The 20,598-nt window shown below is 45.2% G+C and overlaps 1 protein-coding gene across 1 annotated transcript in view; it reads right to left on the reverse strand.

Moving 5' to 3' along the window:
- Positions 1-12,303: 12,303 nt before the first annotated feature.
- Positions 12,304-20,598, reverse strand: part of LBH (LBH regulator of WNT signaling pathway) — a 32,375-nt gene continuing 24,080 nt past the window's right edge. Inside the window, exon 3 of the mRNA XM_030196121.1 lies at positions 12,304-15,139. Within this exon, the coding sequence (XP_030051981.1) occupies positions 14,951-15,139 (189 nt within the window). The 3' untranslated portion in view covers positions 12,304-14,950. The remainder of the gene's footprint in view (positions 15,140-20,598) is intronic.

Below are 20,598 nucleotides of genomic sequence, written 5' to 3' on the forward strand. Positions count from 1 at the left end.
GTGCTCTGACTACTACTGGACCACTTCCACACTTTTAAAGGGATGAGTTCGATGGCATTACTTTTAATGCCGCATAGCACCCCACCAGGATGGAAGAGGCACTGCCCTTGCCAACCCCGCACTCCAAGGCAACTGTCTACACCAGCTAGTGGAAAATCTTTACTACAGTGCCTTATGATGCATAGCAAACCCATTTATATTGGATCACTAGAAGTATTTTGAGTCCAGTTAGTTTTTCAGGCATTTGTCTTCCTACCCATTTGATATGTGGTTCTGTGAGGAGAATTGTTCTCACCACAAACGCATCGTCTCTCTGAGGTTCTGTTTCAAGTGAGGGCTGTATAATGGGCAGACAGCTCTAGTTAACCCTTTGGGTCATACTGTTCTACTTTCTTACATTTGGACAGCCCCTGCTATCTATAGAGCTGGAGGGGTCGTTCTGTCATGACATCACTGTCTTCTGGATTTTGATATGTCAGATATAGTCCTGGCTCGGGAGGGAGTTATGAAGTATCAGTGGTCATATGATCAAGGGAACCATGAGACACTAAAGAAGCAAAGAAAAATTGATCCAGGTTTGCACCTGTCTGAAGAGGGTCCAGCATAGACTGTTTAACCAAAGAAAACAGTCTGCTGTGACAGACGTCTATTCTCCTATGGGTCACAATCACTGTAGTCTAACTATACACAGCTGCACATAGCAGTACATGTAGTTCATAGAGTGACAGCCAAGAAAAACGCTGGGGCACTGAGCAACTCGAAGAGTGGGGAATTAGAGCCATGCCTGCCAAAGCAAAGGTAAGGTCAAGGGACTTGTGTAACATGGTAAGTAGGGAGCTGGAACTCAGAGCAGATCCCATCAGCCTGACACACAACCATGCTGGGGAAATATGTGGTCCGAAACACAAGGAAACCAGTACTTCCACGCAACGGTGCAAGAAAAACCTCAGGAGTGGAAGAAATGAAGCACCAAGATGGTCCAAAGTGGTGAAAAGCTATTCCTTTATTGATGTTGTTCCAAAAAAGTCCATAAACTCGAAGACAGTCCCAGACAAACAAAACTCAACACAGGCTGTGTTTTCGCTTATCAGCCTTCCTCAGGAGTAAGTATTATGGTCTGTGAAACTGATATCAAAGACGACTTAAGAAGCAAATAAGAGGAAAGATCTCATATAGTTTCATGTCGCTCTGGTATGGGCAATCTATGCCTGAAGCATAGATTATTAGGTGGCTGTAAACTTCTGGATGTGAAAATTATATCTATCTCACTCTGCTGCAATGAAGGCGCAATGGTAAGGCTGCCATCGCATCTACATTGCAGCTGAGCGGCATAGATATAAATTTCACATCGAGAAGACAAGTCTTGCCACAGTGGTTCATGTCATGATAATATCAAGGCTGCATTACTGTAATTTGCTCTACATTAGTCTCACTACAAAGAGTTTGCACCTGCTCTAATTGAATCAGAATGTTGCAGCAAGACTGATAGAAGGTTATAAGAGAAGTGATCACATCCCGCTATCTCAGCAGAAAATTTATTAGCTACGAGTACAATATAGGGCTACTTTTAAAACTCTAGCTGTGATTTTCAAGGATCTTAGAGGAAATGAGTCAGAGTACTTGAAGAACAGGATCTTCTTCTACATACCTCCAAGGTCACTAAGGTCCTCTCCCTAACCACACCAAAGGACATCACACAATGTGACACCCGTCAACGAGCCTTGTCTAGAATAGCCTCCACCGTCTGGAATTCACTCCCTGAAAGGCTTCACTCAAAACAAGGCTATCTCTACATCAGGAAGCAGGTGAAAACTTGGCTGTTCTCCCAAACCTTTAATGGCAGAAACAACCAATTAGCTAATCACACACACACACAAATACCAACTGCACATACTGTATTAGGGCTTGCTTGTGACACGTACACCGTTTATGTCTATCAGTAGCGTAGCCAGGGTTCAATTTTTAGATGGGCCTGAAGGTGGACTGGGTGGGCACGGGCCTCGCATTTCCTCTCCACCTGTTGCCCTCCTCCTCCCCCCGCCCCCTGCACACGGTCAGTTCTGGTCATTTTTACTGCCCTGAAGCGCCATTCTCCCTGCAGCACCGACGATTCCCATAGTCAGCCTTCTGTCTGCATGCGTCGTCGGGGCCTCTCCTCAGGCGCGTGTCCCACCTTTGTGGAAAACAGGAAGTTGCAGAGTAGGCGGGATGCGCCTGAGAAGAGGCCCCGATGACACACGCTGGCAGAAGGCTGGCTATTGGAATCGCCGGTGCTGGAGGGAGAACAGTGCTTCAGGGCAGTAAAAGTGAGCAGACCACGTGGATGGGGAGAGCGGGCAGAAGAGGCGGGAAAAGATTGGAGCCTCGCTTGGGAGAGCTACGCCACTAGTTGGTTGGGGCTAGTTAGGGTGGGCGGGCCTGGAACAAAGGTGGCTGGGCCTGGGCCCGTCCAGGCCCGCCCGTGGCTATGATGCCCCTGATGTCTATGTGCAATCTTTCCTTGTTAGTATCGCTTTCCAATCTAAACCCCAGTTACTCTCTCTTACCTTGTTATGTGTTCTACTTCTGCTTACCAACCTTGAGCTATTAGATGTTTTAATGTGTGTTGTGCTGACATTGCAAGCAGCATGCTATGTTTCAGTGAGTACTTTATTTGAATGTCTGGGTCATTCTTGTTATATACTGCCTTGGGTGAATGTCTTAAAAAAGGCAGTAAATAAAACAAACCTGTTCAGAAAGGCATATCCCACCGACCCAACATAAGAACCTGAGTCAGGGGCGTAGCTACGGGTGGGCCTGGGTGGGCCCAGGCCCACCCAATTTCAGCCCAGGTCCTCCCAGCGCCAGCCCCAGCACCCATTGCCGGCCACTGCTGCTTTTCCTGTTGAGCAGCAGGGCCGGCGCTACAAAAAGAAGAAGCGCTAACGGCGCTAAGCACGAGAAATGTTAAAAAAAAAAAAAAAAAAAGCGCGGCACCGGCAGGCACTGTCTCGGGAGCCTTGAGGCATTGGCTGCTGAGGCATTGGCTGCTGGCTCGCAGGCTCCTCCTGCAGCGGGAGGAGCCTGCGAGCCAGCAGCCAATGCCTCAAGGCTGCCGAGACAGTGCCTGCCGGTGCCGCGCTTTTTTTTTTTTTTAACATTTCTCGTCCTACGGTCCTTAGCGCCGTTAGCGCTTCTTCTTTTTGTAGCGCCGGCCCTGCTGCTCAACAGGAAAAGCAGCAGTGGCCGGCAATGGGAGCTGGGGCTGGCGCTGGCACGCAGGGCAGGCCTCGTCGAAGAAAAGAGGGAAAACATGGAAGGATGGGGAGAAAGAGGGAAAACATGGAAGGATGGGGAGAAAAGAGGGAAAACAGATGGAAGGATGGCAGAGAATGAGGGAAAACATGGAAGGATGGGGAGAAAGAGGGAAAACATGGAAGGATGAGGAGAAAAGAGGGAAAACAGATGGAAGGATGGCAGAGAATGAGGGAAAACATGGAAGGATGGGGAGAAAGAGGGAAAACATGGAAGGATGGGGAGAAAAGAGGGAAAACATGGAAGGATGGCAGAGAATGAGGGAAAACATGGAAGGATGGGGAGAAAGAGGGAAACATGGAAGGATGGGGAGAATGAGGGAAAACATGGAAGGATGGGGAGAAAGAGGGAAAACTTGGAAGGATGGGGAGAAAAGAGGGAAAACAGATGGAAGGATGGCAGAGAATGAGGGAAAACATGGAAGGATGGGGAGAAAGAGGGAAAACATGGAAGGATGGGGAGAAAAGAGGGAAAACATGGAAGGATGGGGAGAAAAGAGGGAAAACAGATGGAAGGATGGCAGAGAATGAGGGAAAACATGGAAGGATGGGGAGAAAGAGGGAAACATGGAAGGATGGGGAGAATGAGGGAAAACATGGAAGGATGGGGAGAAAGAGGGAAAACTTGGAAGGAAGGGGAGAAAAGAGGGAAAACAGATGGAAGGATGGCAGAGAATGAGGGAAAACATGGAAGGATGGGGAGAAAGAGGGAAAACATGGAAGGATGGGGAGAAAAGATAGAAAACAGATGGAAGGATGGGGAGAGAAAGAGGGAAAACGGATGGATGGGGAGAGAGACTCTGGATGGAAGGATGGGGAGAGAAAGGGGAGAGACTGGAAGGATGCAGAGAAAGGTGAGAGACTGGAAGGATGTGGAGAGAGAAGGGACACTGAACAGAAAAGGGTAGAGTGATATAGAGACACTGGTTAGAAAGAGGGAGAGAGACATTAGATGGAAGGATCAGGAGCGAGGATAGATGGATGGAAGGATGGGGAGAGAAAGAGGGAAGACGCTGGATGGAAGGGTAGGGAGAAAGAGGTGACACTGGACGGAAGGATGCAGAAAGAAAGAGGGGAGACTACTGGAAGGATGGGGAGAGAGAGGGGAGACTGGAAGGATGGGGAGAGAAAGAAGAGAGCTGCTGGATGGAAAAGGAGAGTAGTGAAAGACTGGAGAATAAGAGGAAGGGGCATGGGGAGAACAAGGGTGAGAAAAAGATGAAAAGCCATAAGTAGATGAAGGAAATTAAAGAATGGATAGTAAGAATGAATTAAATCAGGACAGAGAGAGAGAGGCAGAAAAATATTGAAGAACGCAAAGAAAAAGGAGAGAAAAATGAGAAATGGCCAGGAAACCGTGGCAGAAGAGTTAAGCGAAAACGAAGGAAAGCAGAATCTAGAGACTGGGAGCGACACAATGAGAAAAAGTAAATGGCCATACAAGAAAGGTAAAGAAAATAATTTTATTTTTAATTTAGGATAAAGTAATATGGTACCTGTGTTAATGAAGTTTCAGAGACCAATACTTCCTTCCTTAGGTCAGGCGAGGATACCGTAACAGCATTATACTGACCTGAGGCAGGAGGTTTTGGCCTCTGAAAGCTCATTGAAAAGGGTGTTAGGCTATTAAATAAATTTTCTGAAATCTGATGCACTGAAAAGCAGCACTTTACCCTGTGTGACAAATGCATCTGATTAGCGTGACTAAATTTTGTTGGGGGAGGGGGGTAGAGAGAAAATTTTGTGCCCACCCACTTTGGGTTCAGGCCCATCCAAAATTGGCAGTCTGGCTACGCCACTGACCTGAGTACCTGCAACACAACAAAACCAAAGATCGTAATGGACACACCCTAACTCTCCCTCTTCCTCTTTAGTGTTTCCCCAATGTACCATACATGAACCTTATTCTACCACAATTACACCTTGTATTTGTTCATACCGGAACTGGCAAACGCCGTTACGGTATTATGTAAGCCACATTGAGCCTGCAAAACGGTGGGAAAATGTGGGATACAAATGTAACAAATAAATAAGTAAATAAATCCTAATAAATACATTATATGATGGTCATAAGAGTCAAATTTTCACAATGATCGGGGGTGCTGAACCCATCATACATTGCCCATACTTGGGCAAAGTGAAGGCATTTGCTCAATATTGAGGGTGCTCAAACACCCACGGAGCTGGCTCCTGTGTGAGGGGCTTTCCTAACCATAGCTGTAATGTATGCAAGCATGCTTCTGTCATGCACAATTTGTTTCAGGGCCTCTTTACTGAGGGGTCATTTTACTAAGCAGCGGTAAAAAGTGGCCTGTGGTATTCTGGACACGTGAAATTGGCTTGCGCTGGGCCATTGTTTTTTTTACTGTGGCTGGGGAAAAGGGCTTTTAAAAAAAATGGGGCAGTAAATGGCCGTTTGCTAAAATTAAAAGTAGTATGTGGCTATTTACTGCCTGAGTACTTACGCCACCCATTGACCTAGTGGTATGGGCTCACACGCTACTCATGCGGTAATCAGGCAGTGCTAATTAATGCCGGAACACCCCCTCCTCCCCCGCGGTAGAAAACAGAAAAAATATTTTCTACCGCCGAAAACAGCGTGTGTCAACTTCAAAATTACCACTAGGTGCCCGCGCTACCCTGGCAGTAGTGTCAATTTGGTGCGTAATACCCGCGCATTAGCCCAAGAGCCCCTGACTGCACCAGCAGCTAGCTATACTTTCTTTTACCTCGCAGCCAATTCGTTCCTTAAAAACTTTCAGCTCACATCCAAGAGAGTTCTCACTTCCCTTCTATCAAGTAAGTTGTGCTGTTGCTTTTTATTGCCCGAAATAAGAATTAACCATAGATGTGGCTGCTCGTGAATTTGAGACCACATAGGTTCTTTCTTCAGTTCCTTCAGGGACAAAGGCAACTCTTAAAAAGCCTGTCCTTCTGAAATGAGTTCAAATTGGCTAGATTCATCCTCATTGAAATGGGAATTAATAGAAAGCTGTTCTGGACACAAAGTTAGAAATACAAACTTTAGACCAGTCTGCAGTGTGGTGGCTGCTCAGAAGGGTAGGGAGCTGCAGTCTGGGCTTCTGCTGAAAGACCTAAGAGCTGTGTGCTCTGGGCAAGTCACTTAACCCTCCATTGCCCCAGGTACAAATAAGTACCTGTATATAATATGTAAGCCGCATTGAGCCTGCCATGAGTGGGAAAGCGCGGGGTACAAATGTAATAAAAAATAAATTAAAAAAATACACGGTGAGATCTAAACAGACCGGCTAACCTACTAAGGAGGCCTTAAACTACCAACATTAGGGAGATGTAGACAAAGCCCTCAGATAAGCAAAATATTAATCACCTTTAGAAGGAAAAGGGCAACCCCATGAAATGAAGCTAGATTTGGAAGCAGTCACTAAAGTGGCTGATTTGGGTTTAGTAGTAGGGTTACCATATTTTGTCCTCTGAAAAAGAGGACACATGTCACACCCCCTGCCTCCGCCCACACCACGTCCCTTTCGGATCCTCACCACGCCCTTTCACACTCTCACCCTGCCCCGTCACATATTCCCCTCCCCTGCCCCCCATCACCTCCCCTCCCCTTACTTACTGTCTACTGCCCTGGTGCCTTTACCTGCATCCTTCTCAGTCTCGGCTCGGGATTCAAAATGGCCACCGAGAGTTGAAGTCTCGCGAGGCCGCTTCAACTCTCGGCGGCCATTTTGAATCCCGAGCCGAGACTGAGAAGGATGCAGGACAAGGACAGGCAGCGCTCCGGGCAGGAAAGAGGGGGCTCTTTCCTGCCCCAAAGAGGTCACTAGACCACCAGGGCAGGTAGTGAGGGGAGACCCACAGCACCGCTCACCTGCCCGTTTGTCCAGAAATCCGGACATTCAGGCGGGCAAAACCTGCCGGACACCCCGGACATGTCTGGGGAAATCCGGACATATGGTAACCCTATTTAGCGTGCTCCAAGAGACATGTAAACCACTTTGGTTGTACTACAGAAAGGCTGTGTGTCAAATACAGTCATAGGAGCTAACTTTTCAAAATGATGGGGGTGCTGAAATTTTTTTTTTTTTTAACAGGTGGTGCATTCCCCCCTACCCCCTTACGGAAACAGGAAATGAGGGCGGGACCAGAGCTGAGATGAGAGAAGTCTGAAGTGCCAAGCTTGTGCGCCTTTCACTGCTGCCGCCGCGACTCAGAGGTAAGATGACTTTTAAAATTTTGGGCGGCATGCAGGAAGGCGAGGGCAGACCAGCGGAGGATTGTTGAGGGAGCCGAGGGCAGGCACCAGGCAGGTCGGGCTGGTGAACGGAACTTCCAGTTCCGACTTCCGGCAGGTGAAATATTGGGGATGCTCGAGTACCCACAGCACCCACGGTGTCGGCACCTATGAATACAGTACCCATTACAAAGAGAACTATGACATAGGGAGCAATGGTGTAACCAGAACCAGTATTTTGGATGGGCCTCCAGGCAGCAATAATCACTCCCTCTCGTAGCCGTCATTAGCGTTCACTCAAATACAAGTACTGCAGGCAAGTATCATGGCAAGTACTGCAGTTCACTGCAGGCAGGAAGGCACCTAATCAATCTCTGTTTCATGCCCTCGCGTAGCCATCATTAGCGTTCACTCAATACACAGCAAGCGAGCCCGTGAACCACTGCATCCACATTGTCGCCCCTTTCACTGTCGGTCCGTCCATGACAGGCACAACGCTGTTTTCGTTGGACAAGCAGCGTCCGATTCCCATGTGCTGCCGCTCTTTCCCAGCCTCCCAACGTCCCGTGGATCAACCTGTGCGACGCTCCCTCCTCGCCGGCCAGCACCTCTCTGTCCTCAGCGCCGACAGCGGGCTCGGCCGATGATCAATGTCGAGGCGGGCTCCAGTGAGCGGACAGGAGTTGGCGGTTCTCGTCAGCGGCTGCTGGATGGCAGTGCAGGGGTGGTTGCGGTCCGCCGACGCCAGAGGAGAGGTCGGGCGATCACCAGGCCATTCAGCAGCATGGTCGTGGGCACTCACATGTGGCGTTCTTGGCAGGTACAGTGCGGTGTTTTAGCCTGGGTCGGCCGACCGGGGCCAGTACAGGTTCCGCTGCGTCTCACGATTTCACCTCCCTGCGAAATCGGGCCATTCTGTGGCCAATAGCAATCAAGTCTGCCAAGGGGCCCCAGAGCTGGCTGCTCCCGCGACCATCTAAGCGGCAGCCATGACAAATGGACAACTGATGGAAAGAGCAGAAGGCAGGAAAAGAGAAATTGGAACCAGCCTGATGGGGAAAAAAAATGTACAGACAACACACAAACATTTTTCTTTTAAATTTATTAACTGGAATATGTTAGATTTGGGAAATGTGCATTGCAAATGGCTTTGTATTATGTTAGTGCATTTGTTTTTATTTCTTTAGTGTTCGAAGACATGTTGAGTTTGACTTCTTGGGGTTCTCAGTTCAAATTCTGTCTATTGCTGTTTGTAGTCTGTGATTCCTTGTTCTGTAATTCATGAGGGTCTGTTTTGGATATGACCGAGGGGTAGTATTCTGAATATAATTCTGTGACACTTAAGCAGTTCTACTTGTTCTGTTTTGTCTGTAGTTGGTGTATTAGGGCCCAGTTTAATACTTGTGGTGCTACCTGTTCATAGGTAGTGTTCTTACGGTTAGAATCTTAGGATTAATGTTTTCATATGATGTTTGCTACATTTATGTTATTTTAGCTTTTGTATTTCACAATGTGTCGAAGTAGAGAGATTTATATTGCTGTTCCTCAGATGACATGATAATCAGGATTTTTTTTTTTTTGTACAGTGACTGCCATGGAGAAATTTCCTAGTTCTGATCTACATCTGTTATAGGGGAGAGGTTGGATTTTGTGACTGCAGAGCATATGTACATTTAACTCATAAGAATTGCTATACTGAGTCAGACCAAAGGTCCGTGAGGATCATGTATGTATGAGCCTCAGCAGCATTCAGAAAGCAAAACATGCTCATTCCAAATGTATACTCTTGATGCACTATTTGCATGATTTTGTATATTTCTACATCAGGTTTTTGTCTAAGTGTTTTAGAAATATTATGACAGATGCAGAACCAGTAGTCTGTCAGAGTGGAGGTTAGGAGGAGCCCAGATCCCCGTCAGTTCTCCCCTGCTCCAGTCTATGCAAATCTGTCATGCATATTCATTGTATCCTGTTAATTGGACCAGCTGGGTGGCCCAAAGACTGAGGTTAGAAGCCCTGGTTTACAGGAGGGGTTCTCAACCCAGACCTTTGGGACACCTAGCTAGTTGGGTTTTTAGGATACCCACAGTGAATATGCATGCACAGCTATCATGCACCTTCCTTGTGGCCAGCCTGGAAACCTGGCTGGCTAGGTGTGTCCCAAAGACTGGGTTGAGAACCCCTGCTTTAGAGTATATCAACTTAAGACTTAATGCTACCAATGCAGAGAGCACTAGTGCTAGCATTTTGTACCCAAAAAGGCAATGATCTAGGACCCATTTTTATGACAGACTGCATTGTAAAAAGGAAAATCAAAAAAATTTTGTTTATAGCATGGTTCAATTAGGAGTTCTTTCACAGTTTTCTGTTGCATTGTTGTGATTCACCTTGTACTGAATAATGTCAGACTGTACACATTTCACTAAAAAATGTGCATACAATTGTCACCTATTGCAGGAAACACCACACAAAGCTAAGTAAATGATAGCAATTAAGGTCAAGAGCCCCCATTCAGTAAGTTATTCCTCTTGCTAGACAAACATTTAATGGCAACCAGCAGCAGCTCCCCTTTCTGGTTGACCAGGCATTAGCAAAAGGCCACTGGGTGTTGCCATAGTGGGACAGACCGAAGGTCTATCAAGCCCAGGCACCTGTTTCCAACAGTGGCTAATCCAGGTTACAAGTACCTGGCAAGATCCTAAAACAGTACAATACATTTTATGCTTCTTATCCTAGGGAAAAAAAAACAGCAGTGGATTTTCCCCAAGTTCATTTTAATAATGGCTTATGGACTTTTCTGTTAGGAAGCTATCCAAACTTTTTAAACCTACTAACTGCTTTTACTACATTCTCTGGCAAAGAATTCCAGAGTTTTAATTACATGTTGAGTAAAGAAATATTTTCACCAATGTATTTTAAATTTACAACTTTGTAGTTTCATTGCATGTCCCCTAGTCCTAGTATTTTTTGTAAAGCGTAAACAAGCGATTTACATCTACCTGTTCAACTCCACTTATTTTATAGACCTCTATCATATCTCACCTCAGCCGTTTTTTTTCTCCAAACTGAACAGCCGTAGCCACTTTAGCCTTTCCTCATAGGGAAGTCATCCCATCCCCGGCGTCACCATTCTCTGTACTTTTTTCTAATATGTTCTGCAACAGAGCAGTACAAGTTCTGGAGTGCACCACTTCAGAAGAATTTGGTTTTTTCTAGCAGCCAGTGTTCCCACAACCCTCACCATCCCACCACAAAGTCCTGTGCACTGCCAGATTCTGTATAGGTCATCCAAAGTTCAAATGATTGGCTTTAACAAGTGCTAATGAGCAGTCACAGGCAGAGCTGCCCTATAGCTGTTTTATAACCCAGCAATTCCCAAATGGGCCTGGAGGCACCCCAGCCAGTCAGGTTTTCAGGAAAACCACAACAAATATTCTTGAAAGATTTCCATACACTGCTTCTAGTACATGCAAATCTCATTATGGAGATCCTGAAAACCTGACTAGCTGGGGTGCCTCCACAACAGGTTTGGAAGCCACTTTTATAACCTGTACTCCTAATTTCTCATGCACAATTCCAAAAGCCCAGAGGAGGGGCTCTCTCAGGATTTAGGCAGTTACAGAATACTTGAATTTCTGTACCCAAGAGTAGTTGGGTGTAAGTATTTAAGTGTTCATGCCCACAGTTGGGAGAGAAATTACATACTAAGTTAACATTGTACAAAATTTGTAAATAGTGATCATAGCTCCTGAGTGATCTTTATTAAATTCCCCAGTGTGCCTATAATGCCCCCAATTCCATTAAGGAAAATTGGTTGCTTATGTTACATTATAGAATCCTAGTACAACAGGTCAAATAGGTGCTTAGTCATAGAGCTGCTGTAAAGTGATGTCACTGCTGAAAGCCTTTTTCTTAGGGTTACCATATGACTCCAGAAAAAGGAGGACAGATTGAGCCAGTCTGGGGTTTACTTCCATTGCTTTCAATGGAAGCAAAACCCGGACTGGATCAATGTGCCCTCCTTCTTCTAGAGCCATATGGTAACTCTACTTTTTCTAGATCATGAAGCTGGTCATTGGGGTACGTTTGTGCCTACTTTATAGCATTAACCCTATGAGAACTTTTGTTCAACAGAAGATAGGAACTCCTGGGGGAGGAGGAGTCAGTACTTCATCTAGTTTCAGACCACAACCACACAGCAGAAGTATTTGGTTTTCTGGGCAGATTACCGAAGAGTAGCAATACTGGGTCAGACCAATGGTCCATCTAGCCCAGTATCCTGTTTCCAACAGTGGCCAAGCTAGGTCACAAGTACCTGGCAGAAACCCAAATCATGGCAACATTCCATGCTACAAATCCCATGGCTAGCAGTTGCTGCCCCATGTCTGTCAACAGCAGACTACAGACTTTTCCCCTCCAGGAACTTGTCCAAACCTTTTTTAAACCCAGATGCACCAACTGCTGTTACTACATCCTCTGGCAAAACTATTTGTTACTATGTTTTAAAAGTATTTCCATACAAGTTCCTTTAAAGCCTGGATTCACATGGTGGGGGAAAACAAAAAGCAAAGTCACTGGCACCTGTTGCAAGGATTTAAAACAACTTAAAAAAAAGGGATGTCATGCTGGTAAATGTAGTCCTATCTTGGATTTTTTCTGCAGATGTCAACTTTTTAAGCCTTTTAGAAAACTTGTAATGTGATGTTTGTTTATTCATGGTTAGTAACAGTTACCTTCTGAAACACCAAGGCAAGTCAGTGTAAGCATCATCCAAGGAAATGCCAAACCACGGGGCTAGGAAAGCAGTTTCAAACTTTATTAACTGTCACAGTGACAAAGTAGTTTGGAAAAAAAATGCTAGCTTTTCCCTGAGCCTCAAAAAAGAATTACAGAAACAGTCATACAACAGATGTCTTGAGTGCTTCTGTTCAGACATTTTTAACAGTTAAAAAAATACACATCAGTTTAAAAAGCCACAAGGATATAGGGACATGTGTACAAACCCTCTATAGGATGGGCCTTTCCTTTTGAGACTGGAAAGGGACTAATACAAGTATTTCCCCCATCCTCCTCCACTTCCGACTTGGTGAGGTGCATCAACCCGAGACACTGGTAATGGTACGAGTCCTCCTATGGGTGCAACAGTTTACAAGCACATTTCCACCATAGTGCAAGACGATGGTGAGGCAAGCAGGTGAAAACACAAAGCCTTAAGGACTTGATGCATATTTTGTTCAGGATTGAAACTTCAAAAAAGCCTAAAATTGACAAGGGATGTTTCCACTGATAAGACATACAAGACACTTACTGCTTGGGAATTAACTTAAGACCAGAATACATGCAACATATCACCAGCAAATATATGCACAGGTCACCTACAAGTCTGAAGCAGAGACATGAGATGGTGTTATTGCTATATACTTTTTATAAACAGAACTACACAAAGCAGACAAGTTTACTGTACAAACCATCTGATACTGATATGTAAGTGGGAACTGTCCCTCCACACCATTATACAACCCATGAGGTATCACTTTACAGGTGGAGATTTAGGAAAACAAAAATGAACTGAAAATGCCCAAGACATGGTGATAGATAAAAGGTTTGGAGCATTATACAACCCATGAGGTATCGCTTCACAGGTGGAGATTTAGAGGGAAAAAAAAAAAAAAAAAAAAGATTAACTGGAAATGCCCAATGGTGGTGGATAAAAGGTTTGGAATCCCTTTGTGCAATTCCTAAATCTGCTCCTAATTTTATTCCTTGATGAACCGCTGCACTCTGCCACCACTCATCCCATATTTGTAGACTGCAAGCTTTTCTAAGAGAGGAATGCATTTCCTGAAGACAAGTACAAGCTTTCTAAGAAAAAGGAATTAGCCTGCTCCCAGAACAATTCCATAAATCAGTTTTAGAATGTAGGCCAAAAAAAAGGAAACCTCAATGGCATATGCCTTTAAGAGGTCCTCCAACCGACCTGTTATATTAGCATGATCTGGACTGGTTCAGTCTGCCAGGACTGTCAAGTCTACAGCTCACTGGATGGACAGTTTTGGACAGAGGTGCAGACTGACCAACTTGCTTTCCCCAACTCACGGAACACACATTCTAAATTAAGTTTTGTCTAAGTTACTAGAACATGTTAATTGCACTTACCAAAGTAGTAAATCTCATGTTCTCCATTAGAGGTTACATACCTTTCTAAACATGTTTCTAGGCTCCTACTTTATTAAAGGGATGGGTAGGGTACACTGCCATGTCACCCTCTGACGACAGAATATTTTAACACTGTTGTCTCCTCCCACTGACACATGGGATGTGGAAGGCAAACATCCAACTCTACAAAATTAGAAGCCAAGGAAACACCATATACCACCCAGTGAGTTGTTCATGCTAATTAACAGTGAAATCCACCATGTATCATGCCAGTATAAGGCTATTTTAACCTTAACTCCAGTCATGTCTCCCATAATTCATGTACAATATGGTACAAAATCCATCTCCCCCCCACCCCAAGTTTCTATTGAAGAAGCCACCAGCACACACCAGTTCCTCATTAAGATGATACTTCATTACATCAATACATCAAAACCTGGAAAATTGGTTTGTCTCAACTGTTTTCCCTCCAAATAAGCAATTTTAGGGCACAAGGTCAAAGAGCCCATATGGTTGGGTGGAAATGAGGGCTGAGGAAAAGGAGTTACCCCTGGATTTGTGATCTCCCTCAGGACATTTGCTAACAATTAACCACCTATTATGTGAGGGGAAAAGCCAGTCATCCAGGATTTAATATCTGGAATTACCCAACCAGCTACTGGAAACCAGCACCTTAACTGCTTATAAGCTCTTCTGGCCTTTCCCACTAAACTCCATATTTCATCACACACAAAAGCTACCCCCATGCATTGCAGAATATCCTGCCATGTCCAAATGTTTTCACCGCTTCTACAACTGCTGTCATGCATGCTTGCTTCAACCTATTCAAAGCACCCTTCCTGTGCATTTTATTCAGCTCCAGAAACATCGTACATGTGAACAAAAAAAGCAAAGTTTAGAAAAAAAATTCAAGAGATGAAAGGTGTTGTTCCTCATGCTTTTGAAGCAGCAGTTTCCTGCCATAGATTGTGATTTGTCTAAGTTTTCTTCAAGGACTGTTCCTTGCTTGCCCTCCACTGGGCCTTCTAGAATCTTGCTGCAGCCTTTCACAACCCTAGAAATGCAAACAGCAAACACTTTAGCTACTGCCACTCAAGTTTCCTGCATTTCATCAGGTTGAGGGCATTAAGATTCTCACTAAAGAACCTTAAAAGAAAAAGCTAAGTCTTGCCACTGCAATTCACACTGGTCTTTAGAAAGATTCAGGACCTGGTGGTAGTGGTCTCTCCCTCAAAATGATAAAAATAAGGCTAAATTATGTTATCTTCATGTGATTCGATGTGTTTTACTGCTCCTTGCTTTCATTCTTTGAATCTTCACAGGGTTCCTCCTTCTCCTCATCCACCAGGAACTCTTCTGGGGGCCATCTTAGCTCGCCACTTTCCACATCTTCCTCTGTGGGCTCCACCACAATGGAGGGCAGACGGTCCTTGAGTTTGCAGTAGCGATCAAAGTCTGAGGGATCTGGAAAAATCTAGATCAAGAAAAATAAAAGTTGAGAATGCTTAATGTTCTATCCAGTTCCTGTTTTAAACAACAAACTCTAGATCATAACTTAAAATGACTTGAGCAAGCCTAAAGAACAAATGTTTCCAGCCACATGTTCAGCTTGGAGGGTACAGCATGTGCTGTATTTGTACATTAATCAGTGATGCTTCTCATGTCAGAAGCCTAAATGTGTGCAGCTTAATCTCAGTGTCTACGTGCAGGACTCCTCAAAGACACTTAAGAGCCTGAAAAACTAATCCTAGATTAGTTGTGCTGAACCTATATGGACCACAAATTGAGGCAGCCTGCATAATTTGGCTAACCAGAACATTGTGGTCCAAGGGCAGAGTCAAAAAGGTAACAGCACATCAGCACTATCTATGAGGTCCTTTTACTAAAGTAAACCAACAGATTTAGAAAACGCTAATATTAACGTGAGTTAAATAAGACGCCCAAAGGAATACAATGTATGTCTTATTTGGCACATGCTAAATTCATTAGCACACCTCAGTAAAAGGAGCCCTGTTTTACATCCTTTAAATAGGACTACAAACATTTTAAGCCCAACAGCTACTCAAGTTTAGGTCCACATTTAGTGGTCTTAGGGCTACCGAAAATTCGTAGAGCTATATGGGTGACAGCCAAGTGGCTAATACCGGCTTATAGGGATGAGGACTGGATATACCACCTTTCTGTGGTTACAATCAAAGCATGAGTGGCCTAGTGGTTAGGGTGGTGGACTTTGGTCCTGGGGAACTGAGGAACTGAGTTCAATTCCCACTTCAGGCACAGGCAGCTCCTTGTGACTCTGGGCAAGTCACTTAACCCTCTATTGCCCCATGTAAGCCGCATTGAGCCTGCCTTGAGTGGGAAAGCACAGGGTACAAATGTAACAAAAAAAAAAAGAAAAAAAAAAAAAAAAGGAGTCCATAGAAGGAGCTGCAATGGGAATTGAACCCAGTTCACCAGGGTCAAAGCCTGCTGCACTTACATTTGTGCTTGCATGCAGTATACATGACAAATAAAATTTGAATATACAAGGGCCAGGTCTGTGATATATGAAGTCTAGCACCCGTGACTGGCCACTAATTCAGATGATCGTAATAGGGCAGCTACCTACATGTTCAGTCCTAGATGGTAATCCAGTACCTGCTTTTAAGACCTACCCTCTAAATCTTAAATGCCAATTAACATGTCCTTTAACAGTCTAAGGCATAAACCTTTACTACATGGACCCCTTTGGGAAAAAAAAAAAAACTAGATTCTGTGAGCCATGGGTTCTGAATATTAAGAGGAATAAAGAGTCAGAGGACCCTACATCACACATCTGAAAAGTTACAGTAGCTTGGGGTACATACATTTGAAATACTACAAGGGAATGATTACAAGTGGGTTACTTCCTAGCCTTGAACCTGTCCCAAGGTCTTAAGCTAAGGCTGCTCCCTACAGACCTTGCCAGCTAGGAATCAAGCCTTAAGCTGGTTCCTCCTGCTTTCTAAGTGATGCCTCCCAGTTTGAGACATATAATAAGTGTGCAGCACACCCCAAGACCCTCTGCTTCAGCTGTAAGATCCATGAGGGTCATTTTATAAAGAGTCACCCGTGTCTTAATAGAGACCAGCACACACAGTCCTGCACGTTTACACCAGCTCTGGAGCCGATGTACTGTATACAGCTGAAGTACACAGAATTTTAACCTCTACATGTACTTCCCACATCTGCAACACATACTACTAAACATTTCTAAAGCGCTACCAGACTTACGCAGCACTGTACAGTCAAACATGACGAGAGGCAGTCCCTGCTCAAAAGAGCTTACAATCTAAAGGACACATACAACACACACAGGGCATTGTTATGTACTGGCATATGCAAATCTATAGAAAAACTCCCCTCCCATGTAAAATAGCTGATTTACAGTAAGCAAGTGGTTTATCAATACAAGATGACTGCATACCATGATTAGGTACTGATTACAGATTAAAACTTACTAAGCAAGCAAAGATATGGCTATGTGAACAGCATAAATGGCCAGCAAATTTAAATGAGGGATATGTAAATGGGGTATAGGTAGAAGCATCTGGTAGTACTGCTACCCCCCCCCCCCCCCCAAAAAAAAAATAAAGAGGGATTTCATTTAGCCAATTGAATTTCAGTCCACAAGAGGAAATTCTTCACATTTGAATATTTTATAAGACACCCCTCCCCAAAGAGTGTTTGACACCCAAAAGTGAACCAATTTGATTAGCCTGGATTAGAGCCCACTGCCAGCCTCACAGCAATATAGTATGAAGTGTTTAATATCCTCCACAAAAGAGGAATCAACTGAGATTAAGGGCCTCTACTTCTCAAAAGAGACGGGCGCCCATCTTTCGACACAAATTGAGAGATGGGCGTCCTTCTCTCAGGGTCACCCAAATCGTCATAATTGACAGCTGATTTTGGGCGTCCCCAACTGCTTCCCGTCACAGGGACAACCAAAGTTCCCAGGGGGCGTGTCAGAGGTGTAGCGAAGGCGGGACTGGGGCGGCCTAAAAGATGGGCGTCCTCGAGCGATAATGGAAAAAAGAAGGGCATCCCTGACGAGCACTTGGCCGACTTTACTTGGTCCGTTGTTTTTCTTACGACCAAGCCTCAAAAAGGTGCCCGAAATGACCAGATGACCACCAGAGGGAATCGGGATGACCTCCCCTGACTACCCCAGTGGTGACTAACCCCCTCTCACCCTGAAACAAACAAAAAAAAACAAAACTTAAAAAAAAACCTTGCCAGCCTCAAATATACTCATCCATCACAGCAGTATGCAGGTCCCTTGGGGGGAGGGGGAGGGGAGATGTGTGTGTGTCATGGCATAGCGAAGGCGTGGACGTCCTTCTTTCAAACATTTTGGACGTCCTGAACTGCCCCCCCCCCCCCCACAGGGACGGCCAAATTTCAAGGGCATGGAGTGGAGGAGTGGCCTAGTGGTTAGAGCACTGGTCTTGCAATCCAGAGGTGGCTGGTTCAAATCCCACTACTGCTACTTGTGATCCAAAATCCAAATAAATAAAAGGGGTGTCGAAGGCATAGCAAAGGCATGGACGTCCTTCTCAAAGAAACATCCACATTTTGGACATCCTCAACTGCCCGTCGCAGGAATGGAGGCATAGCGAAGGCGCCTGACAGTTGGACGTCCTTCACCCATACTAAAAAAAAAAAAAAGTCCCTGATGAGCACTTGGACGTTTTCACCTGGACTTTTTTTTTTTTTTTTAAAGGTTATAGACAGCTATTAAACACGCAGCGTATGAAGCCATCTTTGGCATGTGCAGAACAGCCATGCTTAACGCTGGCTTCCCCTCCTTAGGAAGGAAATAGTGTGCAAATGAGCTAACAGCGAGCAGCTCATTTGCATGCTATTTCCTTCATGCATGCCCGTTCCTTTCCGAATCACTAAGGGATTGGTAAGGGAAGGGCTTTTTCTGTTCAGTTAGTGCATCAGTTAGTCCACTGCAGTGCCCCCTAGGGTGCCCGGTTGGTGTCCTGGCATGTCAGGGGGACTAGTGCACTACAAATGCTGGCTCCTCCCACCACCAAATGAGTTGGATTTGGTCGTTTTTGAGATGAGCGTCCTCGGTTTACATTATCGCCGAACACCAGGGAAGACCATCTCTAAGGTCGACCACCTCAGTCAGTGTTGACCATCTCTAAGGTCGACCTAAATGTTGATTTGGGCATCCCAACCGTATTATTGAAACAAAAGATGGACGCCCATCTTTTGTTTCGATAATACGGGTTTCCCCGCCCCTTTACAGAGCCGTCCTGCGAGGATGGCCCCAGGAAAACTTGGGCGCCCCGTTCGATTATGCCCCCCTTAGATACCTAAACTACGCAAAGTGTTCAGGTAAGTTTTCTTAAAAAAAGAAAACAGACTTAACAGTCAAGGGCTGTTTTGGTAAATGGTAATCAAAAGCAAACAGGCAGAGTTAAAACTTTTGAAGGGTCAACTGTTCTGCTCCAGGGCTAAGGCTAGTAGCACCCTTCTTCCATTCAGGATCCAGGCTATGCACAAGCCAGCCAGATTCTAGAGGGAGCCCATGGTGTGTGGGACCTGTTCACTGATGAATGGTTCAGTTGCACTGAATCTCTTGTCAAATGAAGACAGCCAAAGAACCTGCTCTTTTCTAGACCACTTAAAAAAAAAAATAAGACCCTAAATCCTATAGTCAGCCTTGAAATTCACTGTGGTGCCTGGTCCTATTATGCTCTGGGGATGCGCACAGAATCCATGCGGTTCACTGGATGAAACGTTAGGGAAGACTAATATGTTGCTTTATAGAGTTGGGTAACTTTTACAGGTTCAGGAATCTATGGCACTGACTCTGCAGTCCTTTAATTACACTTGCTACTTAGCAAAAGTGACCATTTTCCAAAACAGTAGCAAGTCACTTCCTTCCCAAGAAGGGAGGTGGTTAAAAAAAGGCTGAATAATGCCTTTTAAACAATTGTTTGGCCAGTACTAATCTTATCTGGAACAGCTGTTGCAGGAGCTGACCCTAGTCTGCTAGCAGTTTTTCCATTAAGTCATTTTTAAACCACCAAAGGCAACAGAAACCAGGATCTGTCGCCACTGAAGTACAGGAACCAGGAGAAACAAGGAAAGACTTCTGAACAGCCAAGCCAGTAAAACTGCAGGAGTTAGGAACTGGTTCCTTGGCTGCTGCTACAATTTAAACACACTTTCAGCTTGGTATCACACACAGAAGCAGCTGCAATTTCATTAGAGGTTAGACTGCGTTAGTGTGAGATGTTTTCCAGCATGTAGGGCCAGGCTTAGCAATTGCAGGGCTCCCCTGCAGACCAGTTCAGTGGACCCCCTCCCCCACTGACTGGCATGCTCCTGGCTCAGAAGTCAGAACTCCCCCTCAAAACAAACTTTAACTGTTTCTCCTCCACAGAGTTGCAGCAGTTTGTATAGACAGCCGCCGAGCCTGGAACTTGCTCTTCTGCGTCCTGCTTTGCAGAAGTGACATCAAAAGGAGAATGCAGCAGAGCAGGCTCTGGGCTTGGGGGGCAACAGGCTATGCAGATTGTTGCCACTGTCTGCCGCTCTACTGAGACATGCAGATGCATGTTTTAATGTATTATTTGGGGGGGGGGGGGGGGGGAAGAGGAGAACAGGGCTCTGCCTAACAACGGTCCTGCCAGCATGGGCTGTCCCTTTAAGAGACTGAAAATAGAGGTAAACAGGTACTCCACAAGCCAAGGAACATTCTCTGTTCTCAAAATCTTAGTTCCATGCTGGAATGAGGGAGGCCAGTTTTGAAGTGTCCTGCAAATGTCATAGGTCAATCTGATCTGCAATTTCCAGCTTAAGATACTGCTGAGTAGCAGTTAATTGCCATTCTCCAGCAATTTTCCTTCCCACAGAGAGAGTACTGGGCAATAGGACACTGGTGGTTTTAAG

The sequence above is a fragment of the Microcaecilia unicolor genome, chromosome 3 (assembly GCF_901765095.1).
Source record: "Microcaecilia unicolor chromosome 3, aMicUni1.1, whole genome shotgun sequence".
Classification (NCBI taxonomy): Eukaryota; Metazoa; Chordata; class Amphibia; order Gymnophiona; family Siphonopidae; genus Microcaecilia; species Microcaecilia unicolor.